Source organism: Bos indicus, chromosome 4 (assembly GCF_029378745.1).
Source record: "Bos indicus isolate NIAB-ARS_2022 breed Sahiwal x Tharparkar chromosome 4, NIAB-ARS_B.indTharparkar_mat_pri_1.0, whole genome shotgun sequence".
NCBI classification, from domain to species: Eukaryota; Metazoa; Chordata; class Mammalia; order Artiodactyla; family Bovidae; genus Bos; species Bos indicus.
In genome coordinates, this window is record NC_091763.1 from 114,541,733 (window position 1) to 114,565,832 (window position 24,100).

The window sequence follows — 24,100 nt, forward strand, 5'->3', positions numbered from 1 at the left end:
CCTCCTGCATCTGCCCTCGACATCGGGGGTGCTGCCTTCAGCTCACGGTATTTCCAGGACCGCAGTGTTTCAGGTCAAAGTCAAGACATGGAATCCCCGGACCACCTCCTTTGTGGGGGAGAGGGGGCAGGGTGCTGGGCGGATCTGTGGGGGCAACACGTGTGGAAATACGTCAGTAGCCCCAGGAGCTGTCACAGGACAGGGAGGGGCAACTCCGCTGTGACACCCAGAAACATTCATGATCCCGGAGAGGGGTTGGCCCTGCATCACATCTGCCCCCGTCCCGGCACCAAGGTTCTCTATCATAGCTCAGTTCTGAAACCGCCACGACGACAAAGATCAAGGAGCACTCATCTCTGCGTGTGTGGAGGATGTCGGGAGAAGGAGAGCATGCAGAGCACCCGCGGTACGACCTCCAGGCAGGGCGATTCAGCAAGAGCTCTCAGAATCCATGCACTCTTGACCCAACAAACTCCTAGGCATTTCTTTCTTTTCTTTTTGGCAGCGTGTGAGATCTTGACTCCCCGACCAGGGAATGGGACCTGCAGCCCCTTGCAGTGGAAGCTCGGAGTCTTAATCACTGGATCACCAGTGAAGAAACTACCACACCTAGGAGTCTCTATCATAGCTATGTTTACACACGTGCACGAGAAGTATCTAGGACGATATCTGTGGCGAGGCTTTTTTAGTGCAAAGGATTGAGAATGGCTCCGTTGATGGAGGACCAGTTTAGGACCTAACAGAGCACCCCACAACTATGGAAATGAACAGGGCGTCTCCTGACAGGCCACCAGGAAGGACCACCAGTGTGAGCTGCCTAGGGGTTAAAACCAAGGTGTGGAAATGAAACAAAAACACAAAAACTCAACAATGCATAGACTGTCTCTGAAGGACATGAAGCAACTGTTGGCTCTGGGCAGAGGGACCGGGTCCAGGGTGGAAGAATGCTTACTTTTTTTTACCATATGCCTTTGTGCTTTCTGAATAAGGCTCAGTACCGAAGAATCGATGCTTTCGAACTGTGGTGCTGGAGAAGACTCTTGACAGTCCCTTGGACAGCAAGGAGATCAAACCAGTCAATTCTAAAGGAAATCAACCCTGAATATTCATTGGAAGGACTGATGCTGAAGCTCCAGTACTTTGGCTACCTGATGCAAGGAGCTGATTCATTGGAAAAGGCCCTGATGCTGGGAAAGATTGAAGGCGGGAGGAGAAGGGGGCAGCAGAGGATGAGATGGTTGGATGGCATCATTGACTCAGTGGACATGAGTTTGAGCAAACTTCGGGAGATAGTGGAGGACAAAGGAGTTTGGCGTACTTCAGTCCAGAGGGTCACAAAGAGTCAGACGTGACAGCGATTGAACAACAACAACAAAGCTTGCACACGTATTCAGTTGCATACGTTATTAAACAAAACAGTATTTTTCTAGAGATTGAAACTATTCCGGGGATTCCGGCATATGTAGTTGCTTGGTGTTTGTGCAAATAATCTGAGCTCCAGGTGCCTCATTTGTAAACCAGGTGCACTGATCTTGCACCTACTAGAAAGCCGGAGGCTGGGATGAAGGCCTTTTAGATTCCTTCTGCTCTGAGATCTATTAACGTACTCACAGTGCAGGAGATCCGGGTTCTATCCCTGGGTCCAAAAGATCCCCTGGAGTACGAAATGGCAACCCACTCCAGAATTCTTGCCTGGGAAATCCCACGGACAGAGGAGCCTGGAGGGCTACAGTCCATGGGGTTGCAAAAAGTCGAACACGACTGAATGACTAACACGTTCAGTTTCCTGCGGGCACAGCACAAAGGCTGTGCATCTTGGCCAGGTGCCCCGAGACTGTCCTTGGCATGAGTCCTCTCTGAGCAAAGCTAAATGCTGCTCCCTACCTGTGGCTGGTGGGGCCTAAAGACCTGTGCTTGGCGGGGCCGTCAAGGTGGTAGGACCGCTTGAAAACTGTTCCTTCTCCTGCCTGCACGGACCCGTCTTTTCCTCCCCCAAACACCAGGGTCCCTTTCCTGCCCTGGGCATCACACCTGCCCAGGACGGGCATCTATTTTCAGTCACTTGCAGGCTCTCCCTCCCAGCAGCCCCTCTTGGCGGCTCATAAATGAATGACAGATAGGAAGTGGGGGAGGGGGGTAGCGGCGGAGGCATTCCATCGTTCTCTTGAAACCAGCAAGGCTCTGGTGGGGACAGACAGATGCTCTCGGGGTTCTATGCCAGCGACGGTCGGGGACAGAGAGCGGGCACCTTGGGTCCCCCATCAGCCAGCAGCTCAACACCAGGACGGCCCCTGGGCTGGCCCGTCACGGGCACGTTCTTATTCTGGATGTGCTGCTAACATGCACCCACGCTGATTAGATAGACGCGGGCCGCTGGTTCTGATTACAGAACATTCCTCACTTTCCCAAACGCCTCTGAACCTTCCAACAGCTCCTGCTTCTGAGCTTTCAGCAGCCCCAGCCCCACACCCTCCCTTCCCACCTCTCCCAGGTCTCCGCCTCCAGAAACAGGGAAACTGAGGCCTACCAAGGGGAAAGGCTTTCACCGTCCACGAGGGAGCAGCAGAAATTCTCTGCTGGAGTCACCAGACCCTCCTCCTCCCCTAAGCTCCTGCCGGGGGCGGGTGGGACACAGCAGCGCTCTGGGTCTCCTGGGGTTGGCGTCAGCTCAGAGTCGATGTCCACTCACATCTGAATAGTCTACTTCTCACCTTTTTGCCAACGCACTCGCCCTGTAAGAAGCCACAGGCAGCTTCGGGGAAGGCCGGGGAAAGGACAACAGTCTACCTTTTTGGCTCTGGGTCTGTTAAAACTGGCAGATTAACCAGATTAGCCTTGGTATTAATTTAGGAGGCCACGATGCTCTGTTTTTTATGATTCAAGTTAGACTGTTGTTCACTTGACCTGGAGCTCACTGGTCACTTATTTTCAAGTAAGAATTGAGGCCCCCATCAGTCTCACTTCTAGGACTGCGAGGATCAACCAGCCACGGGTCTGCCAGAGTCCGACTGTTTTCACTGCACGCCCGCCTTGCTTTGGGGCTTCAGTGTTGCCACGTGGCCCTGCTGCCCGGGGTCCGGTGATCAGCACCGCATTTAGGATTCCCAGTGCAGCAGCTGCGGTTCCCCCTGTAAACTCTGATCTCCCGGAGAGCGGCCACAAGAGCGTGTCAAACGGTGGGCCTTCCCTTACAAACCGTGTGTCATGGTCCTGCTGAAAGGCGTGACTCTGGACCCTCCTCTGTGTGTGTGTGAGAGAGAGAGAGAGAGAGAGAGAGAGAGAGAGAGAGAGAGCAGGTCTTACATGAGAATCTAGGCAAACTTTTCAATCTCCCCGAGCCTTTGGAGACCTTCCTCTATAATGACCACTCTTCAACCAATCCAACGGTTGGCCTTTCTGGCCTCGGAGGTCTTCCCACTCCTCCTCTTAAGCCCGGGACTGAGGATTTCCACGGTGCGTCAGCTCTGTCCTGGGGAAGAGTTGACTCCAAGACCCTCCCTGGCCCAGGCAAACCCTCTAGACCCCTCAGAAGGCTGAGCTGGTTCCCACTCTCCTGTGACAACACCAAGCAGGTCTCCAAGGCCCACTGCCTCCTCTTGGAAGTCCTCCTGGCTTCTTGGGCCCTCTCTGCCATCTTTTCTAAGAGCCCTGTGCCCTCAAACCAGCTCCCCGGCCCAGCATTCCCCACTGCTGCACAGCTCCTCGCCCGAATAACCAGTGCTCACCCACCATCATCGCTCGGTGTAGTAAGCCAACTCCTGCGTGGGCGCTGAGGTCAAACTGCACAGGCTGACAAGGCAGAGCCCCTGGGAGGGTTAGTGGGACAGAGGGTGATGCTGGGGCCAAAGTGAAAAGTGAAATTTAGCCACTCAGTCATGTCTGACTCTTTTCGACCTCGTGGACTGGAGCCCGTCAGGCTCCTCTGTTTATGGAATTCACTAGGCAAGAATACTGGAGTGGTTGCCATTTCCTTCTCCAGGGGATCTTCCCGACCCAGGGATGGAACCCGGGTTGGGTTAAATGTCTCCTGCATTGCAGGCAGATTCTTTACATTTGAGCCCTAAGGGACCAAACCTGCTGCCTTAGGTGCCGTCAGATGAGGGGTTCTGGGGGTGCTCACTGTCCCTGGATCACACGGCACGGGGCTGCCCCCAGCAGTATCTCCTCATCGCCCACCACGGGAGGCACAGGCCCTCTCGACCTGGGCCCGTCTGCAGCCCCAGGAGGGCCCACCAGCACGTGACGTGAGCTTGTCCGGGGGGAGAGGAACAGGCCATCAGTGTCTCGAGGGGCTAGCCATCAAGGTGGGGGGAGACCACGTCCACAGCAGATGAATGGGTCAGTGAACGCAGCAGTTATGTACGACGGAATACTACTCAGTCGTAAAAAAATGAAGGACATTCTGATACACGCTATTCCACCAGTCACAAAAGTACAAACAGCGTATGAGGATACTGAGCTCATGCTTGATCATCCGTGTCTGACTCTGCGACCCCATGGACTGCAGCCCGCCAGGCTCCTCTGTCCAGGCAAGAATACCAGAGTGGGTTGCCATGCCCTCCTCCAGGGGATCTTCCCCACCCAGGGACTGACCCCGCGTCCTGAGTCTCCTGCATCGCAAGCCAATTCTTTACCATTAGCGCCACTGGGGAAGCCCACAAGAGGTTCCGAGAACAGTCAAATTCACGAAGACAGAAAACAGAACGGCGATGAGGCAGGAGACGGGGAGCTGTTGTTTAACTGGGGACAAAGTTTCCGTTTTGCAAGGTGACAAGGTTCTGGATGGATGGTGGTGATGGTCGCATGTCAGTGTGAAAGTGCTTAATTCCACCGAACCAGATGGTTAAGATGGTGCATTTTATGTTATCTTGACTACAATCAAAGACTGAAGAGAAAGGAGTGGCTGTACCACCGCCTGCCATCATCTGTGGCTCCCATGCAGTCAGGGCTCCAGTGGAGCAGAGTTGGGGGGTGGTCTCCCTAGCAGTGGCCCAAGCCCAGGCTCCTGAGTGCCCCTGCCTGGCCTCAGCCCGTGCACGGGGGCTACTGCCTGCACCACCACTCCACGTTTCCAGCTGATCTCTCATTCTCACCCACATCTGTGCTCTACTCCCGCCAGAATCGCGTAGCTAGGACCTCAGCGTCTCCATAAACCTCTCATCCCATGTGAAATCTCACCCTCGGCTGGAACGCTCCCAGCGGTAACGACGCATGCGGCTGAGCGCTGACGGTGTACAGGGCAGGGAGCCCCGGACGACACCCTGAGTGTCCACAGCCCCCTTCGAGGACAGCCACCCCAGCAGGCTGACGGAGTGCAGCTGACTTGGGCCCCACCCTGTCCACACTGGGCACTCCCCGCCCGGAGAAGCACCCCCTCCACCCCCAGAGCCCTGTCGCCCTTCAGTTAGTTCAGTCGCTCAGTCCTGTCTGACTCTTTGCAACCCCATCGCAGCATGCCAGGCCTCCCTGTCCATCACCAACTCCCGGAGTTCACTCAGACTCATGTCCATCGAGTCGGTGATGCCATCCAGCCATCTCATCCTCTGTTGTCCCCTTCTCCTCCTGCCCCCAATCCCTCCCAGCATCAGAGTCTTTTCCAATGAGTCAACTCTTCACATGAGGTGGCCAAAGTACTGGAGTTTCAGCTTTAGCATCAGTCCTTCCAATGAACACCCAAGACTGATCTCCTTTAGGATGGACTGGTTGGATCTCCTTGCAGTCCAAGGGACTCTCAAGAGTCTCCTCCAACACCACAGTTCAAAAGCATCAATTCTTCGGCCTTAGAGACCCACAAAGCTACTTGTGTGCTGTGCAGGCTCGTCATTACGGCGGCTTTCCCCCACTCAGAAACATCTGGAACTGTCCTTTCACTTTCATGATTTAAAAAAATGCAATGGAAAGAAAGATACGTCTTTTCATGGGGGGAAATATTTCTTCGTCTGTGGAGCTGAGCTCTGCGTTCCTGGGGCATGAGAGGAACAAGGAAGTCCCTCGACACCAGGACAAACATCTGAAGATTGTTCCCACCCGCTCCTCCCAAGGTCCCTCTGCCCGTGCCAACATGTCCAGTTCTTTCAACTGTTTCTCATAGGACAGGATTTCAAGTTCTCATACCACCCTACTAATTAAGTCCTTGACCCTGAAAAATATTTACAATCCCATAGAAGAATTGAGATTAAAGATTAAGATACCGAATAAAGCCCAAGAGAAATGGCTTTATAATTATGGATTAACTTCTGTGGTTCAGCCTATAAAGGAGAAGACAGACAAGGTCAGGGCAGGGGCGACGCCAACGTCCCCACCAGCTGGAGAAGCCCAGCAGGGTGGACCTGCCACTCCCCAACCCCCAGCCCTTTCTGCTCTTAGGTGGGCAGTTAAAGAGACCCCAAGAGCTACATCGCTGCACCTCAAAATCTGTCTGGGGGCCTGCAGCTGAACACACAGGCCCTCCCCTACTTCGATTTTCTTTGATTTTTTTTCTATCCCAGGGATGAAGAGGATCTATTTTTAGTGGTGTAAGTGAAGAGTTGCCATAGCGACAGCTGGTGGTTACAAGCCAGGTCCTGCTACAGTTCCCAGTCATAAACCCCCAACGCTGAGCCCCAGGAAGAAAGGGGCCTCAGAGACCACAGCTCCTCCCGATCCACCGGGTCCCGGCCTGCCCTGCAGTCAACAAGCTGGACCTGAGTCTCCGCTGGTGGGGGAGCGGATCAGGGTGCGGGATGCCGGGAACTAGCCTTCAGGGGGCCCCAGGGGGCCTCCTGGGGATGCTACAGCTCAGTTACCAGGTGAGAAGAACACCTGCCTCGGTGTGGAGCTGGGCGATGGGCAGAGGAGGCTGGGTGCACCAGGCGGCACGTACGCGTGCTCTCCTACCGCAGACCTGCTGCGTGTCCACCGGAAAGGCGGGAGGACGTACAAGAAGGGGCACAGCAGCAGCGGGAACTATCAGAGCCGCAGACTGGAGACCAGCGTCCGCCCGCAGGTGGGGGTGGAGGGGGCGTGGTCTACGCAGAGGATGGAGACAAGCTTCCGCCCGCCCGCAGGTGGGGGTGCAGGGGGCGTGGTCTACGCAGAGGACGGAGCAGTGACCCAGCAAGGAAGTGAATGCACTTCAGCCACACTGTGGGCGGGTCCGCACCGTTAGCGTTCAGGTGAAAGAACCCAGACAGAGAAACCTTGTGCGGACCCATCACATAAAGGTCAAAGCCGGACAAGACTCATCTTGGGGGTGGGGCGTGCCCACGGGGACCTGGGAGAAGCTTCTAGGGGGCTGGTGATGTTCTGTCTCTTAGTCCGAACGTCGGTTACACGAGTACGTGCAGACTGTGCAAATTCACCACCTACGATGGACATGATTCTGTAAGCGTCTGCGGTAGCTGGTAAAGAATCCGCCTCCCAGCGCAGGAGATGCAAGAGACCAGGTTCAATCCCTGTGTGGGGAAGATTCCCTGGAGGAAAGCATGGCAACCCACTGCAGTATTCTTGCCTGGAGAATCTCACGGACAGAGGAGCCTGGCAGGCTGCAGTCCACAGGGTTGCAAAGAGTTGGACACGACTGAGCAGGCAGACCCGTAGCAAAATTTACATGAACAAGGTTTTACAAGTTTGCTGCACTGTTAGTCCAGAATCAACAAGGCGGTGTGAAAGGCACTCGGTGCTGGAGGGATTTGAGTGTAGGTATCAGGACGGGTGGACTCCCAAGTGCTGCACGCTCACCCCTGGGGCCCCGCTGGGGGTGATCCTGCAGAAGGGAGACCCTCGAAGGATTGCAGAAGGGAGGGTAATCCCCCAGGCTCAGCACACCCCGGGGTGCTCAGTCCACGGGCACCAGACTGAAGGCACGGTGCTTCCCCCACTCTCCACAGCTGCTCAGAGGCCACCCCTAGGCTTGGCCACTTCTATTGTCCCTTTAGATCGGCTCCGGCTGTTCCGTGGGCGGCTGAGTCACCCAGGAATGAGACGCAGGGAGGACAGAGGGGACTCTGGACTCAGTCTCCCCCGGGAGTCACGGCCAGCAGCGGGGGGCAGCCTTGGGGGGTGGAGGAGAAGGGAATGCTATGCTGGCCCTGCAGGGGAGCAGGGAGGGTGTGGTCCCCCCACAGTCAGCATTGGGAGGCCCCGTGAGGGGCATGATGCCTGGAGGAGGCTGAGATGCCAAGTGCCCATCTCTCCCTGGGCCCCACCTCCTGCCCTAACAGGGTGACTGAACATGAATGTCAAGGCAGCCAAGCAAGGGACACCAACACAGATAGCTCGAGACAGGGACATCCTAGCCCACCAGGCCAGAGCAGCCACTTCCCATATGGCCTTCCGCTCTCCCCTAGACCCTGCTCAGGTCTGGTTCTCCAGGCGGGCGACCGGGGTCTGCACCCGGCCGGCACTGGGAGACACCCACCTGCAAGAGGCCACAGGGCTGCTCATGGGGGCATGGGGGTTGCTGCTTCAGGGCTCGACACCCCTGCAGCCCCTGGGGAGCTGCAGCCGAGGCTCCGGAGGGCTGTGCACTCTAGGGACAAGCTCCCTTCAATGGAGTCTCAGCTCACAAGCCCCTTCCCTGAGCCCCCCACCCCCTGACACGATGCCCTTGCTCACACTTCCTCCCAGGGGCCCCTGTTCCCAGCTCACCCTCCAGCCTGGCATTCTAGGTTTTTCTAAAGTCTGGCCCCATCTTCTCTTTCCAGATGTTTCCTTGACTAGGCAAGACCCCCCACCCTGGTGTCCACCAACCAGTGTCCAGAGCAGACACCCACTACCACTCACACCCAAGCGCCTGAGTGTTTAGCCCCAGTGCCCGTCCTGGGGGCCCCTCTCCAGGAAAGCGTCCCTCACCTCTGCCTACGTGCAAGCCGCTGAGCCTCCTCTGGCATCTTCACGTCGTTCTCAGAGCAGCCTGACATACGTACAATAAATAACACTTAACAGATGGGTTGACTTGTGGGTGTCTGGCTTATCCACTGATGAGCCCCAGAGACACAGCAGTGCAAGGAAGGCCAAGGCCGGGGTGGCCTGGGGGGTTCACTTAAAAACGTACAGAAATGCTGAATCTCTACATCAGGCTTAACACAGTGCTGTAAGCAATTATACTTCCAAACCAAAATCAAAAGACGCTTTGCTCCTTGCAAGAAAAGTGATGACAAACCTAGACAGCGTATTAAAAAGCAGGGACGTTACTTTGCCAACCAAGGTCCGTGGGGTCGCCAAGAGTCAGACGTGACTGAGCGACTGGTCAACAACAAAACCAAAGAATCAAGGACTTCCCTGGTGGCCCAGAGGCCAAGGCTCCACTCTCCCAGCGCAGGGGGCCTGGGTTCAGTCCCTGGTCAGGGAACTAGATCCCACACGCCTCAACTAAGACTCAAGGCTGTCAAATAAATAAATAACAAATAAATACTTAAAAAAAAAAAACCAAACCAACAAACAAGCTCATAGAAAAAGAGATCAGAGTGGTGCTTACCAGAGGTGGGGGTGGAAAATCAGGGAGGGGAGTTGGATGAAGATGGTCACAAAGGTATAAACTTTCAGTTATGAGAAAAATATAATTCATTTCAGAAAATTCAAACAGGGGCTCTGTATCAGCTTAGAGGGTTGGGATATGGAGGGAGATGGGAGGGAGGTTCAAGAGGGAGGGGATACATGTATACCTATGGCTGACTCATGTTGCGGTTTGACAGAAAACAACAAAATTCTGTACAGCAATTATCCTTCATTTAAAAAATAAATAAAAAATTTTTAAAAAGATAATTAACACTGCTAGATGTTATATATGATAGTCGTTAAGAGAGGAAATCGTAAAAGTTTTTATCACACAGAAACTTTTTTCCCTTTTATTTTGTATCTGTTTGCCATGACAGATGTTCATTAAACTTACTGTGGTAATTTCATGGTGTATGCTGTCCACCCTGAACGTATACAGTGCTGAATGCCACTTGTATTCTGATTTTAACAAGTTTATGGTTGGATTTCCCTAGCGGATAAAAATCTACTTGCGAATGCAAGGGACATGGGTTCGATCCCTGGTCTGGGATGATTCCACATGGTGTGGAGCAACTAAGCCTGTGCCCCACAGGTAATGAAGCCGCGTGCTGCAATTGCTGAAGCCTGCGAGCCTGTGCTCGGCAACAAGAGGAGCCACTGCAGTGAGAAGCCCCCACAACCGCAGCGAGAGGTGGCCTCTGCTCAGCACAACTAGAGAAAAGCCCACCAGCAATGAAGATTCAGCACGGCCAAAAATAAATACATAAATGAATATATATATATATATTTAAGTCTATAGTTAACTGTAATAATTTTCTTTTAATAAGCCATGTTAGTACAGAGTCCAGACTTCACCGCTACTCTCAAGCCCACCACGGTGGCCCAAAAGCTGGGTGTGAATTTGCCTTTACACCTTCATAGATGTAATAGCTCATCTCTCTCTCTCTGCAGTGGGATCATCTCAAACGAAGTCATATTTTAAAAGATGAAATATGTCCACAGAAAGGGACACAGCAATTTAAAGAAATGGCTCATTTGTATAAAGCACCCACGGGCCTAATTTTTTTAGTCTAAGTTTAGAATATCAGAGTTTCCTTACAGACAGTCTTCTTGCAGCGCAGTGAACACACAGCTCTAGGGGAAACGGAGCTGGACAGAGGTCCACGGGATGACCTTAGACACACGTCCTCTTCCCGGTCTGGGCAGCCCTCATCCGCCTGGGCCTCGGTGTCTTGGGTCTGAAGGAGCCACACCCACACAGATCTCCTGCCTGGTCTTAAGTAGCTACTGAAGGCCTGGTATGGATCAAGTTCCATCTTAAGTTGTGTCAGTTTCGTTAAGTTTGTCCTTATTTAACAGCAAAACCCAAAATAACAGTGGCTTCAGCCAGAAAGAGGTTTATTCTTCTTTCACATAAAACAGATGTCTGAAAGACAGGTGGTCCGTAGCTAGTATGGCAGCTTCACAATGTTAACCCAGGCTCCTATCTTTATTTTCCACTAACCTCATTCCTTGCATCTTCAGCAGTCACCTTATGACCCAAGATGGCTGCGGAGCTCCAACCCTCACATCTACATTCACAGCAGGGGGCAGGTAAAAGGAACCTAAGGGGATTTACTTCTTCTCCCTCTTTTTTTTTTTTTTTTTTTTTCCACCCTACCTTGCAGCATGTGAAATCTTAGCTCTCTGACCAGGGAATCAAACCTTCGCCCCCTTCAGTGGAAGCTAGGAATCTTAACCATTGGACAGCCAGGGAAGTCCCAGTTCTCCCCCTTTTTAAGAGTCTTTCTAAATGAAAACAACACTTGCCCATATAGCTCACTGAATAACTGTCACCTGCCCTACTGAGCCACACGCATGAGCATGAAATGAGACTGAGGTCCTGCGACTGAGGAAGATAGGGAGCAGGAATGAGGGTGATGATCAGAGAGATCACAAGCAGAGAGAATGAGACAGTCTCTGCGGCCCAGGAGTTTAACGAGAACAGCCCAGCCAGGTTCATCAGGCTCTGGGTTGAGTTTTCTCAAGGCAGGTACTGGAGAGCCCAGGCACGATTGTAGGAGGACAACTCCAGGGCTGTGGACCTAGAGGGGAAGCTGCAGGAAAAGTACAATCGGTGGGGTTCTCTTTCCTTTATCTTCTGAAGATAATCGTGGATCCAGAAGGCCCCTCTCAGCCATGTGACCCAGAGAGGCCTGCCATGAGGGCAGACTCAAGAAGTAGAGGTGTGTTAGGCGTTGCCAGGGCTGCACGGGGGACCCTGCCGCAGAGTCTGTTGCGCCTTGTTCGAGAGAAAACCTGCTTTTCTGGGAGTGGATCTGCTCCCTTCCCTGGCCTGCCGACAAACCAGTCACCACCAGTCAGGTAGATTCTGCAAAGGTGGGCCTGCTTCAGCGACCGCCACACTAAGCTCAGCAGGGATGTCAGAAGCAGGGCGGTCAGCTGGCAGTGACGGCCACCACTTTCCCCGAACGTCTGAGAGTGATGCTGGGCTGAGTGGTACCCGCTGAGGATGGCCTTCCAGGTGTCGGAGACCCCCCGAGACCCCCTGGGCACTGGGAACCCCTTTGGGGTGCTCCAAGTGCCAGGCCAGACCCGCCCTGGACCTTTGCACGCGGCTTCTCCCACCTGGATCCCTTCTGCCCCCCTCTTCCCTCCCCTCCCCTCCCTACTGGTGCAATCTAACGCTTTAGAGCCTATTCTTATCCACAGCAGCCTTCCTGAACACCGAAATCCATCCTCCTGACGTCTCAGCTTACTCTTTAATATTTTACTATGCACTTTAATTACTGCGGACACATGTTTGCTCAGCATCTATCCTGTTCCCCACGGTCCCCAGCAGCTACACCCACACCCCAAGGTAGGAGCTTAATAGACATGTTTGGTGAATTCACCCTTAACATCAGAGAGAGCCACAGACACAGAGCAGGAGGTGGGAGCCCCAAGAGTCTGATGCTCATGTCTGAGGCCCAGGTGGGGGCAGAACCAGGCAGAGAGGACACACAGGAAGGGTTGGGAGGGGGCAGACCCTGGGCGGGGCGTCCAATTGTGAGCGGAGCTCTGCCCCAAGGCGACCCCCACATGGGGCGACTTGCGGGCCTGCCAGAGCTCACAGGTGATGCTGAGTCCCCATCGCACCCTTGTGCCGGCCTGGCCACACCTCCCTGTCACTTTCATCCAGAAACACGACCACGATTAGGGACTCCCAGACTCCACGCGGAAGTGACCACAGAGCATTCCTGGCAGTGTGTGTGTTCAGAACCCACTTGCCATGCGTCCATTGGCCACACTAAGGGTGGGCACGTGGTCATTTGATGGGCCAGCCCTGATGACCAGTGTGGTGGTGGTGGAGGGGGTGAGGAGGAATAGGTGGCACCCGTAAGCTGGTCTGCAGTCACTCACGGGCATTTTCTGAGGCCTGAAGATGGGATGGAGGACCCGGAGGAGACCCACCAGGCACAGACAGCCCTTAACCTGTTCCTCCGGGGCCTGAGCTGCTGGATGTATCAGACTAGGAGCCATGTGATCTGGACTAGGGGACACCAGCCCCTCCTCCCCTCCGAGCTGGAGGCTGGGGTCTCAGGGCAGGCAGGTTGCTCCCCAGTGGAGTCCGAAACACTTCGAAGTTATGGGCAAAGAGAACAAGTGAGAACTATGGGGGTAGCAGCATCCTGCATTGACTAGATTTTCTTATTTTCTGTGTTCATTATGGTCTGGCATCTGGGGTCTGGCTGACTGGGGAGGCCTGCCCCTCCGGGGTTAGCCCGCCCCTCCCTTTCAGGGAGCCTGCCTTTCATATGCAAACAAGCCAATCCACAGTCCTACTGGGAGGCACCCTCCTGCTGCTGGTCCTTATGCTCTAGAAGGCACTACCCCTGCCTGATCATCCCAGGGGCAGGTCCCAGACTACAGACAGCCCCCAGACCCCAGCGCCTGCTGAAATGATTCAGCTAGCCCACCCCAACCCTGCTTGCTCTGCCTGGCCTTGACTCTCCCGCAGAAACCACAATGAAGGCTGCCGCCCACCCTTTCCCCTGGCTTCCTCTACCCCTCCTTCTTCCCCCATGTAGGGAAACCCTGGAGTTTCCCTGCATGGTCCTGCAGGGCATGGGTCGGGGGAGGCTGTGCCCCTTCCTCTTGGGAACTGGGAGTGACCAACAGCCTTTCTGTGACAACCACTCCTGATGTGTCAGCGTCACGGCACCAGAAGAACAATGAAACCGACACTTAAATATACAACTCCCCATCATCTTGGGACTTCTCTGGTGGTCCAGTGGTTAAGAATCCGCCTGCCAATGCAGGGGATATGGGTTCAATCCCTGATCCGGAAAGATTCCACATGCCAAGGGGCAACTGAGCCCACTTGCCACAGCTACTGAGCCCAACGCCCTGGAGCCTGTGCTCTGCAACAAGAGAGACACCGCAGTGAGAAGCCCGGCACCGCGACCAGAGAGTGGCCCCTGCTCATCGCAGCTAGAGAAAGCCCGTGGGCAGCAACCAAGACCCAGAGCAGCCAAAAATAAACTAGTTAATTAACAAAAAATAAAAATACAGCTCCCCATTGTCTACGCGAGGTGTGTTTCTTTGCTCTGCACTGGCAGACGTGAGAAGGACTCCCCATATCCACACAGACGAAATCTTCTGTCAACAGAAAAGCTGCAAGGGAAAACACGCACTCGACTCGGACTAACAGGGCATTTCTCAGAAGCCCTTGCAGAAGCACAGGCGCCCTGGAATGACTTCCCAGGTAGGCGCGCAGAGGAAGGAAGACAACCAACCCGAGGCCTGAGGCCTGGGGCTCGGAACTTGGCAGGCAGGGGCCTGTCCTCCTTCTCTCAGCCTCGTTTCCCCGCAAAGCCGAGCGTCTCTAGGAGGCAGGGGCTTGGATTGGGGGCATTTGGAATCTTAAACAAATTCTTTCTTTCTTTTTGTCTGTGCCGGGTCTTCTCTGCTGTTCGGGCTTTTCTCTAGTGGTGGTGAGCGGGGCCTACTCTTTGATGCTTGGGCTTCTCATTGCGGTGGCTTCTCTTATTTTCGAGCAGAGGCTCCAGGGCGCTCAGGCTTCAGTAGTGACGGCTCCCGGGCTCCAGAGCACAGGCTCAGTAGCTGCGGCCCACGGGCTTAGCTGCTCTGCCGCACGTGGGATCTTCCCGGATCAGGGATCGAACCAGTACCTCCTGCACTGGCAGGTGGATTCTTCACCACTGAGCCAAGCAGCGAAGCCCAGGGATTTGGATTAGGGACATGAAAGCAGCAGGACAGCTGAACGCAGGCGAGGCTGAGCCCTGGCGGTTTTATCGTTCATCTGCTGTGCATCTGTGAAGTCACTAGGATTAGCTGGTGTGTGCTACCTCTCTCGGCAAAGCCTTGTAGTCATCTGAGCCACCGAAACGCCCTCTGAGCCCTCCACGTGTCTGTCTCAGCAGTGCCCTTGCCCTGGAGCCCCAGGCGGGTGCCACATCCCTGTTTTCAGCCTGGGTTTGCTGGAGGACCACACCACACCTCCCCGCACAGCTCTGGGGACACCAATCACCCCAGACTCCACGGCCACACACAAGTCTGAGCTGGGGCCTCCCTGGGAGGGGACACACTCCCTCCTGGGGATTATGTCCTGACCACCGCCACGGTCAGGAGACACCTGTGGAGGCCAGCAGCCCAGGGCCAAGGGCAGCAGCGGCCCCAGAGGCATCCTGGTGCTCGGGTTCTTGAGAGGGCCGGGACCACGTGTGTTTTCCTTCTCGATCATTAAAGACAAACTAAGAATTGAGGAAAACAGTGGAAGCAGTGGCAGATTTTATTTTCTTGGGCTCCAAAATCACTACAGACAGTGACTGCAGCCTTGAAATTAAAAGATGCTTGCTCCTTGAAAGGAAAGCTATGACAAACCTAGACAGCATATTAAAAAGCAAAGACATCACTTTGCCAACAAAGGTCCATATAGTCAAAGCTATGGTTTTTCCAGTGGTCATGTATGGATGTGAGAGTTGAACCATAAAGAAAGCCGAGCGCTGAAGAATTGATGTTTTTGAACTGTGGTGCTGGAGAAGACTGTTGAGAGTCCCTTGGACTGCAAGGAGATCCAACCAGTCAATCCTAAAGGAAATCAGTCCTGAATATTCACTGGAAGGACTGATGCTGAAGCTGAAACTCCAATACTTTGACCACCTGATGTGAAGGGCTGACTCATTGGAAAAGACCCTGATGCTGAGAAAGATTGAAGGCAGGAAGAGAAGGGGATGACAGAGGATGAGATTGTTGGACAGTATCACTGATTCAATAGGGATGAGTTTGAGCAAACTCCAGGAGATACTGAAGGACAGGGAAGCCTGGTGTGCTGCAGTCCTTGGGGTTGCAAAGAATCAGGCACGACTCAGCAACTGAAGAACCACAACAAATGAGCTGAGGACAGAAATCACTGTCTCTTTAAATGTCCCAGGTTCTCAATCTGCTCTGGATGCTGGAAGCCCCAGATGCTGCTCTCTTGGGTGCGGAGCCCCCTGGGCCCTTAGACTTACCCTGGACCAGGTCCCAGTGGGAGGGTCTGGGGGACAGAGCAGCAGGTGTCGTCTGACCCCAGCCAGGCTTTCCAGCCCCAAGGCGTCTCCATCACCGAGTGGGGTCACTTTGTGAGGTCCACCCCCTCCCACCTTACTTCTTTCTCCCTTATTCCTCTACTCACTCCACCAGGCTCTGCGATCAGGTCCCACTGTTTTCACACACACCCTCAGTCCTGGAATCACAGATTTGCCATGTCTGGTGTCAAGGCTCTCTGCCCAGAAGCAGCACTCCTCAGAACCACGCCTCCTCCAGGCAGCCAGCGAGCCCTCACTTCACTGTCTCCATCATCATTCGGGCCTTGTTGCTAGAATGTTCCTAGTCTGCCCCCTTGGGGGCTGGGAAAGGAAGGGGCACTGAGAGTGAAGGCTGGTTGCTGCTGTCTCCTCCATCCTCACCTCCAGCCCTGGGAGGGGCACAGCTGGGAAGCAGGCGTGCATTGAGAACACGCACAGCCCCGCCGCTCCGTGCCCGCCTATCAGGTGCTGACTGGCCCACTGGCCGGTGATCCAGGGCGGCCGCTGGGGCAGATGAAGGTGGAAGTGCTTAACTAGGATTTCCCCGGGGAGCCCCTCGCCTGGGCCCCTGCTTCCACCGATCATCCTTGGATGCTGGGCCAGGGCCGCCACGCAGCGTGGTGACGGCCACACAGAGGAAAACTGGGCAAAGGAAGATGAGCCCTCCCAGCTGGGTTTGGGGTGGGGAGGATGGGCGGGAGGCGGTAAGCCAGCCTCCTCTGACTGACCCCAAATCCCAAACGCCTCCCCCAGACGTTATGGAGTCTGAATCCCCGACCCCCCCCTTGCAGACAGGCTGCAGGCTCCCTGGGTCTCCTGTGTGGACGCAGGTTCGGCAGAGAGGCTGGGACCCAGGGCCAGCCGCTCCGGGTGGGCACTGCACCTGCGGAGGGCTGGGGACATAGGCTCATAACCCCCGCTCTGCCCTTACCGTTCCATGGCCTTGGGCAAGGCCCCAGCCCCAGAGCCCAGCAGTGCTGGCTCAAGCCCCCCAGGGGCTTCATCTCACGCCCCCTCGCCCCTCACCTGCCTCTGTCCCGCTCCTGCTGGGCCCCCGCCTAAGGGCTTTGCCCTGCTTCCTGCCATCCAGTCAATCTGGCCCCTCGGTGCCCCTGGATCCAAGGCTTACCCTCCCCCAGGGCCTGGGCCCACCATCTGTCTGGAAGGACCTGCCTCAGGGTCCACACAGCGCCTCCTTCTGCCCCCTCCAACCCTCCGTCCTGCCCTTTCCCCCACAGCGCTCCCCACGGCCCAGCATCGCAAAGGAAAACTCGCTCGGCTGTCGAACAAGCCAGACACAAGGGAGGAACACCGTGTCATTCCGCTCGTGAGGCACCCGGAGCGGTCACTGGAGAGAGGCAGGGAGGGGAAGTTGGGGGAGCGCCAGCCCTAGGGGGGCAGACAGAGTGGCCAGCTGTTAAAAGGGACAGAGGTTTGGTTGGAGACCCTGGGAAGTTCTGGACATGCAGGTGGCGATGGTCTGCTCAATAGTGTGAATGAGCTTAAGTCCAGTGAAGAATACGGGTAATAATGGGTAAGGTGGTAAGTCTTACGTTTCATCTGTTTTGCTGGGCTGGTTGGGTTGCTAAGTTGTGTCCGACCCTTTGTGACCCTGGGGACTGTAGCCTGACAGGTTCCTCTGTCCTCCACTATCTCCCGGAGTTAGGCTCAAACTCATGTCCATTGAGTCGGTGATGCTACCTAACCATCTCATCCCCTATTTTACCACAGTTTAAAGAACCACCTCAGTGGCTTGCCCTGGGAGGGTGCACTGGTGTCTGCACCCCCCTGTTGGCACCGAGCAGCTCAGACACTGGCAGAAAGTGAAGCAAAAGTGGAAGTGTTCACTGCTAGTCGTGCCCAACTCTTTGCGACCCCGTGGACTGTAGCCCGCCTGGCTCCTCTGTCCACAGGACTGGCAGAGCTCTTCTCACCACTGAGCCTGAAAATGGACACCGTTCCTCCATTTTCCCTCCTTCTCTGGAGGCTGGAAATGTTCCATCATTAATAACTAAATACATATATTCGAATGAGTGACCGAATGAATACTGGGCTCTCTCAAGTCCACCCTAGTCTGGACACCGGAAGCTGGGTGGGCAGGCAGGCACCCAGAGCAGCACGGAGATAACCAGGGACTGGGCAGGGAGCAGAGGGTCCCGGGGTGGGGGGATACCAGGGGCGGAGTCAGAACAACAGCCATGCCCGCTGCTGAGGCGACGATGACCCACGGTCCCCGCAGAGGCACAGCCTGCTGCGGGCTCCACTGGCATTAACAGGGGATGAGCGACTGGGACAGGCAGCGTTGGGGTGATGCGTGAACCCGGGCAGGAGGAACTTTGGAGTTTTGTTCCAGAAGTGGTTGGACCTTCATCACGAGGAGTGCTAACAGGAGGAGGTGGCTCAGTGGAAAACAAGACTTGTCGGGGGCTCTGGTCTCCAGTGTCCCCTGGACCCCAGCCGCGTGGGGACACAGCCTCCTGACGCACCCAGGGGCTTCCTGGCTCTAGTGCTGGCCCTCAGAAGGGGCCTCTTAAGGCTCCGGGTAGCTTTTGTTGACTCACTCCCCTCTCACTACAGAGGGTACAAAAGTTGCTACAGTCAGTTTTCTGAACTGATAAGCAAAATCCTTTCCTAATCTGCCTTTCACATTTTTATTACTATTGCTACATGCTATTTGTCCACATCCTCTGGATCTCTGTTGACCAAAGAGGCCGAAAGTGAAGGCTTAAGTCCAAACCATTGCTGTGTTTGCCTACAGAGTGTGACACCTGCAGCGGGAGGTGCCTACTGAGCTTCGGTAGTGGGGTGGGAGGCTGGGCGGGCCCTAAGCTCTGGGGCAAAAGGGGCACGCTTCTCGTGAATCAGAACCTTCTGGGGCATTTTGTTACCAGGCTTGAAGTGTTTAAAACTCCAGCCGGAGCCACAGGCTTCCAAACAAACATGCCGGCCAGGGGCAAACATACGTGGATTAAGTAACTGTTGATCTGCCGGGGCTTCATTTCCCTCTTGTGGTTGTTCTGGCTGCTCAAGAGCCTAGGAGGGGACTTCCCTGGCAGTCCAGTGGTTAAGAAATCTGCCTTCTAATGCAGGGGACATGGGTTTGATCCCCTGGTCAGAGAACTAAGATCCCATATGTTGCGGGACAACTAAGCCCATGCATGCACAGCAACCCATGTGCCTCAACAAAGACCCCGCACAGCTAAAATCAGAAGAAGAAAAAGAGGCTACAGGGGTGGCTCTGTGTGTGCAACTGTGTGTAACAAAGAAGATGCATGTGCGTGAGGAGCGACCCCACCTTGAAATGGAACAGAGGCTATGGTGAGTGGTGGTTCCTAGAAAAGACTGACGGCGCCACAGAAGCGGCCAAAGAACACACAGAATCGTGCTGACCACCTATGTTCACTTGATGTGGGAAGACGGAGGGTGGGTGAAAGGCAGACATCCTCACAACCCTCATGGAAGCTTTCTTAAAAGAAGAAAGAAGACTTCTCTGAAATTCTTAAGCTCCAGGGTTTCATCAGTGGCTCAGCAGGTAAAGAATCTGAGACACAGGAAATGTGAGTTGGAGATATGGGTTCAATCCCTGGGTCCGGAAAATCCCCTGGGGGAGGAAATGACAACCCACTCCAGGATTCTTGCCTGGAGAATTCCACGGACAGACACAGTCCATGGGGTCGGCTGCAGTTGGACACCACTGGGCACCCACATAAGGATAACTGTAGGGAGGAAAGGGATCGGCTGGAAGGGAATTAAAAGAAAGCAAAGTCCAGAAATAGTGCTGCTGGAGAGCTAGGAGTAGCTGCGGAGGGACCCCACGTCAATCTGCCCCATAACCAGCACGTCTCTAGTGAGAACCTGGGCTGCTTCAAGCCGTCAGTGTTGGAAGATGGATGGAAAGCTTCCTTGGGGACGTGGTCCTTGTCCTAAGAAGCCCGGAGGTCACTGGATAGGCAGTTGGGATGGTTTCAGATAGGAGTGGTTCAGTCTGGTCTTGGGAGGGGGTAGGTGGCAACTGGGAGGGAGCTGGGAGGATGCTTGGTCCACACACTCTTTTTTTTTTTCTTTTTCATCTGATGTATCCACACCACACATGACTGAGGGGCCAGCACCTGCTGCCTGCCCCTGCTCGACGGCTCTCACACTGGGACTCTGACAAAAGGAAAACTAGATACATGGGCTATATCCCAAATCCCAGAAGAAAGTTCTAGAAGATACTCTGATTTTCCTGACCCTGCGATCAGAGCTGGCATTTGCATGTGAGCACTTGTAAAGCCTGGTCAGCATGCAAATATTAGTTTTGATTTCGGAAGCAGAACAGACAGGATGACAGATTTAAAACACAAGGGAGAAACCACTGTCTGGCAAATAACAGGCTTTTTTTTTTTTTGCTAATGGGCCCACCCATGCCATTAGCAAAACCAGACTTTTAGTGAAATAACAGGTTTAGACTTAGCTCTATAGTAAATGAATGTTTATCACTTGATTATTTAAAAGAAGAGTCTTCTTTTAAAACCACGTCTAATTAAGCCTGAAGCTGAAGCTCCAGTACTTTGGCCACCTAATTGGAAGAGCCGACTCATTGGAAAGACACTGATGCTGGGATAGATTGAAGGCAGGAGGAGAAGGGGGTGACAGAGGATGAGATGGTTGGATGGCATCACCGACTAGATGGACATGAGTTTGAGTAAGCTCCGGGAGTTGGTGACGGACAAGGAGGCCTGGCGTGCTACATGGGGTCGAAAAGAGTCGGACACGACTGAGCGACTGAACAACAACAATTAAGTCCAGGGTGTCTGTCATCCCCCACCTCCTCCCCTGCCATGTCAGGCTAGGCACTGTTCTCCTCCAGCAATTCACCTTTGCACACGGTGTAGTCAGACACTGCTAATCCCTTCACAAGACTGAAAACTCCCTGAATTTCAGAGCTGCGGTCGCCTTTGCTCATCCTCCTGGGGGTTATCAGTGGCACACAAGGTCCATTAGAAGCTTCCAGAAGTAACTGGCTAAACTGGGTGTAGCAAGCGATGTCGGCACGTTTTCTGTTTACCTTTTTCTTTTCTTACTACAGGCACGGCCTTGGAGATACTGCAGGTTCAGTTTCCAACCCATTGCAATAAAGTGAATATCGGAATGGTGAAGGGAGCCACACGGATTTCGCAGTTTCCAAGTGCATGTATGAGTAATGATCATACAATAATGTAGTAAATATAAACATATTTATATATAAATATAAATACTTATTCCCACTGCTAAAATATAATGCTAGTCATCATCTGACAACACAGGGGAGCCACAAAGCTTCACTTTGTAAAAAAAAAAAGAAAGAAAGAAAAATGCAATGAAATGAGGCATGCCTATATTCTAGGCTTCCCAGTTGGCTCAGTCGGTAAAGAATCTGCCTGCAATGCAGGAGGTGCAGACAGACCCGACTTCGATCCCTGGTTTGGGAAGATCCCCTGGAGGAGGGCATGGCAGCCCACTGCAGCATTCTTGCCTGGAGAAGCCCATGGACAGAGGAGCCTGGTGGGCTACAGTCCATGGGGTCACAAAGAGTCGGACACAGCTGAAGAGACTGAACACGCACGCATGCCTATATTCCAGTCTCCACGTACTGCCAAGGTGCTTTGCCAAAGTAATTTCCTTACTACACAAAACGATTATTTTTGGCCACTTTCCATGTCGCCTTCTACCCAAGGAACACAATTTAGTGCACCTGTCAGCTTCCCCATCTTTGCTACCACTGGGCTGTGTGAGGGGGCTGCTATTCTGTCTTAGGGGAGAGTGTTCAGGAATACCCATGTTCTGCAAGCAGCAGCCTTCAGGGCAGGCAAACTCCCAATTCTCAGGAAGTCCACCACCTACTTTTGAGCGGGCAGGCCTTAGCCAGGCCCCTGGGAAGCCCTGGCTGCTTTGAAATCCACCTGCCCGACTCCAGCCAGACAGGGTGCCTCCCTCAAACCCGCAGGTCACTGGAAATACCGAAATGTAGATGGTTCACCCCACAAGCACACTGGTCCCGACCCCCTGTACCCGGAGAGGCTACGAGAAGGTCCCAGAAGCCAGGGAGATCACACAGCGAGCTTCTCCCCCGACCCCACCCCCAGCCCCGGGGACAAAAATCAAGGCAGGCGTTAACCCTTCCCTCCCACGTTAACCCTTGACCACCCGATGTCAGCCGTGGGGCCAAGGGGATGAGAGAAGGGCATCCTCTGTGATCTCCGGCGCTGGTTTTCTCTACACACGCACATCTCGTACTTCACAGCCGTCAACATCAGTCCCGGTCCACTCTTACTCGTCCCCAGGCTTCGCTTTCGCCGAAATGAACGCCAGTCCCACTGATCACTCAACCTCATCAGGGCCAGTCAGAGAAAATGGCCTGGGGGAAAGCACTGCTGGGCCGTCCGGGACAGCGGGCGGCAGGACTGTCCGTGAGGACACACGTCCCCACCTGTCCCCTCTGCCTGACAGCCGTATCTGCACACAGCTGTCACCTGGGAGGCTGCACGCGTGCGCGCGCACACACACACACACACACACTCACACACACTGGCCCTGGAACCAGCAGAGGGCTGGGCAAAGGGAAGGGTCCTACCACAAAGGCCATGGGGCTCCGACTGCCGCCTCCCGGTGCTCCGGCTTGGGTCCTTGCGCTTTCTGTTGCCCCTGAGGCTGCCAAACCGCTTCATGGGGAGCTGGGGGCGCCACGGGAGCCGGGCCAGGCGTGCATGCCAGGACTCGCGGGGGCAGCGTCAGCCCCGGGTGGCCGGGGGCCAGGAGGGGCGCCGCATGGGCTGGCAGGCGTGGGGCCAGAGAGCTCAGAGATGCCGCCCGCGCGTGCCGGCCACAGCCTGGGGTCCCCCAGCCAAAGCTGGAGGGGTCGCCTGAGGGGCCAGCAGCTGCTGGACAGGCCAGGTGGTCCTCACCTCTGCACCCAGCCGCCGGGGCCGCGGCAAAGCCGGAGCAGCCGCTGCCCTTAAGTAGGCAAGAAGCTGCCCCGGAAGCCCAGGCAGGTCTGTTTATATAGTTAAGGTCAGCCACACACTCAGGCGCTCGGGGCTTTTTCCTCCTGAAACTGAAAAAAAAAAAAAAGGGAGGGAAGAAGATGAGCTAGGCGATGGGAGGAGGGCAACGCCGGCCGGTCATGTGCGGGTCTGCAGAGGTCCCTTTAAAAAGACTGTAAAAGGAAACCACCCGGTCCAGACAATTCCTGGCACCGGTTGGCCAGAGCGCATTCCCATCCTGACATGACATCACACAACTATTTTGATTCATGTGTTCCAGGGCTCCTTGGGGTCAGCAGGCTCCGGCTGCTTCTCACTGAAGAAGCTGCAGGTCCCCGGGGCTGGAAGTCGCTGAATCTGAGCTCGCGGCTCCCTGAGATGAAAGAAGCAGTGACTGCCTTTGAGGAGGGGACACGGGGTCCCCAGGGACTCACCAGGAGGGTCTTGAGCTCATGTCAGCTTGAACCAGGGGCTTGCTAAGAACTGCAGAATGGCAGAACCCGAGGGGACTTTAGAGATGTGATCCAACCCCCTCCCATGACTGATGGGGAAACTGAGGCTCCAAAAGGGATTTGCTCCAAGTCCTGTAACTATTGGTTAGAATTCCAACTTCCTTGACCCCTAAGCCAAATCCCTGATCCAATAAAAACAAAAAACTTCTAGCGTACATATGTTTTGCAACTAAAAATAAAACTTTTAAAAAGACGGGAAAATGTTCAATTCCTTTTGCTGACACCTTCCCTAGACTAAAGGGACCTGCCACTAATTAACTTTGTGACCTTGAAAAAGTCACTCCTCGTCTCTGGTCCCAGTTTCCTCCTCAAACCAAGGTGAGATCTGCTCATGCTAGGAATTCATCTCCTTCCAGAAGTCTGAACATCTAATGGCTCTCTGCCCTGCCTTTTCTTTCTGCTGAGACGGACGGAGATCCAGTGATCAAATCTTTGAGCAGGACGCACTGAAGGGACAGAGGAAATAGGTCTTGCCCTCAAGCTATGTGAAAACGACTCAGAGAGACAAAGAAAAATTATAATACTAATTGCATAATAC

At 54.4% G+C, this 24,100-nt stretch overlaps 1 protein-coding gene across 6 annotated transcripts in view; it reads right to left on the reverse strand.

Moving 5' to 3' along the window:
• PRKAG2 (protein kinase AMP-activated non-catalytic subunit gamma 2) overlaps positions 1–24,100 on the reverse strand; it is a 300,390-nt gene that overhangs the window by 150,438 nt on the left and 125,852 nt on the right. Inside the window, exon 1 of one of the 6 annotated variants that reach the window (XM_019959357.2) lies at positions 22,642–23,101. The exons of the other annotated variants lie outside the window; for them this stretch is intronic. Within the exon in view, the coding sequence (XP_019814916.1) occupies positions 22,642–22,735 (94 nt within the window). The 5' untranslated portion in view covers positions 22,736–23,101. Of the gene's footprint in view, positions 1–22,641; positions 23,102–24,100 lie in introns of those variants that run through there. 6 annotated transcript variants of the gene reach the window in all.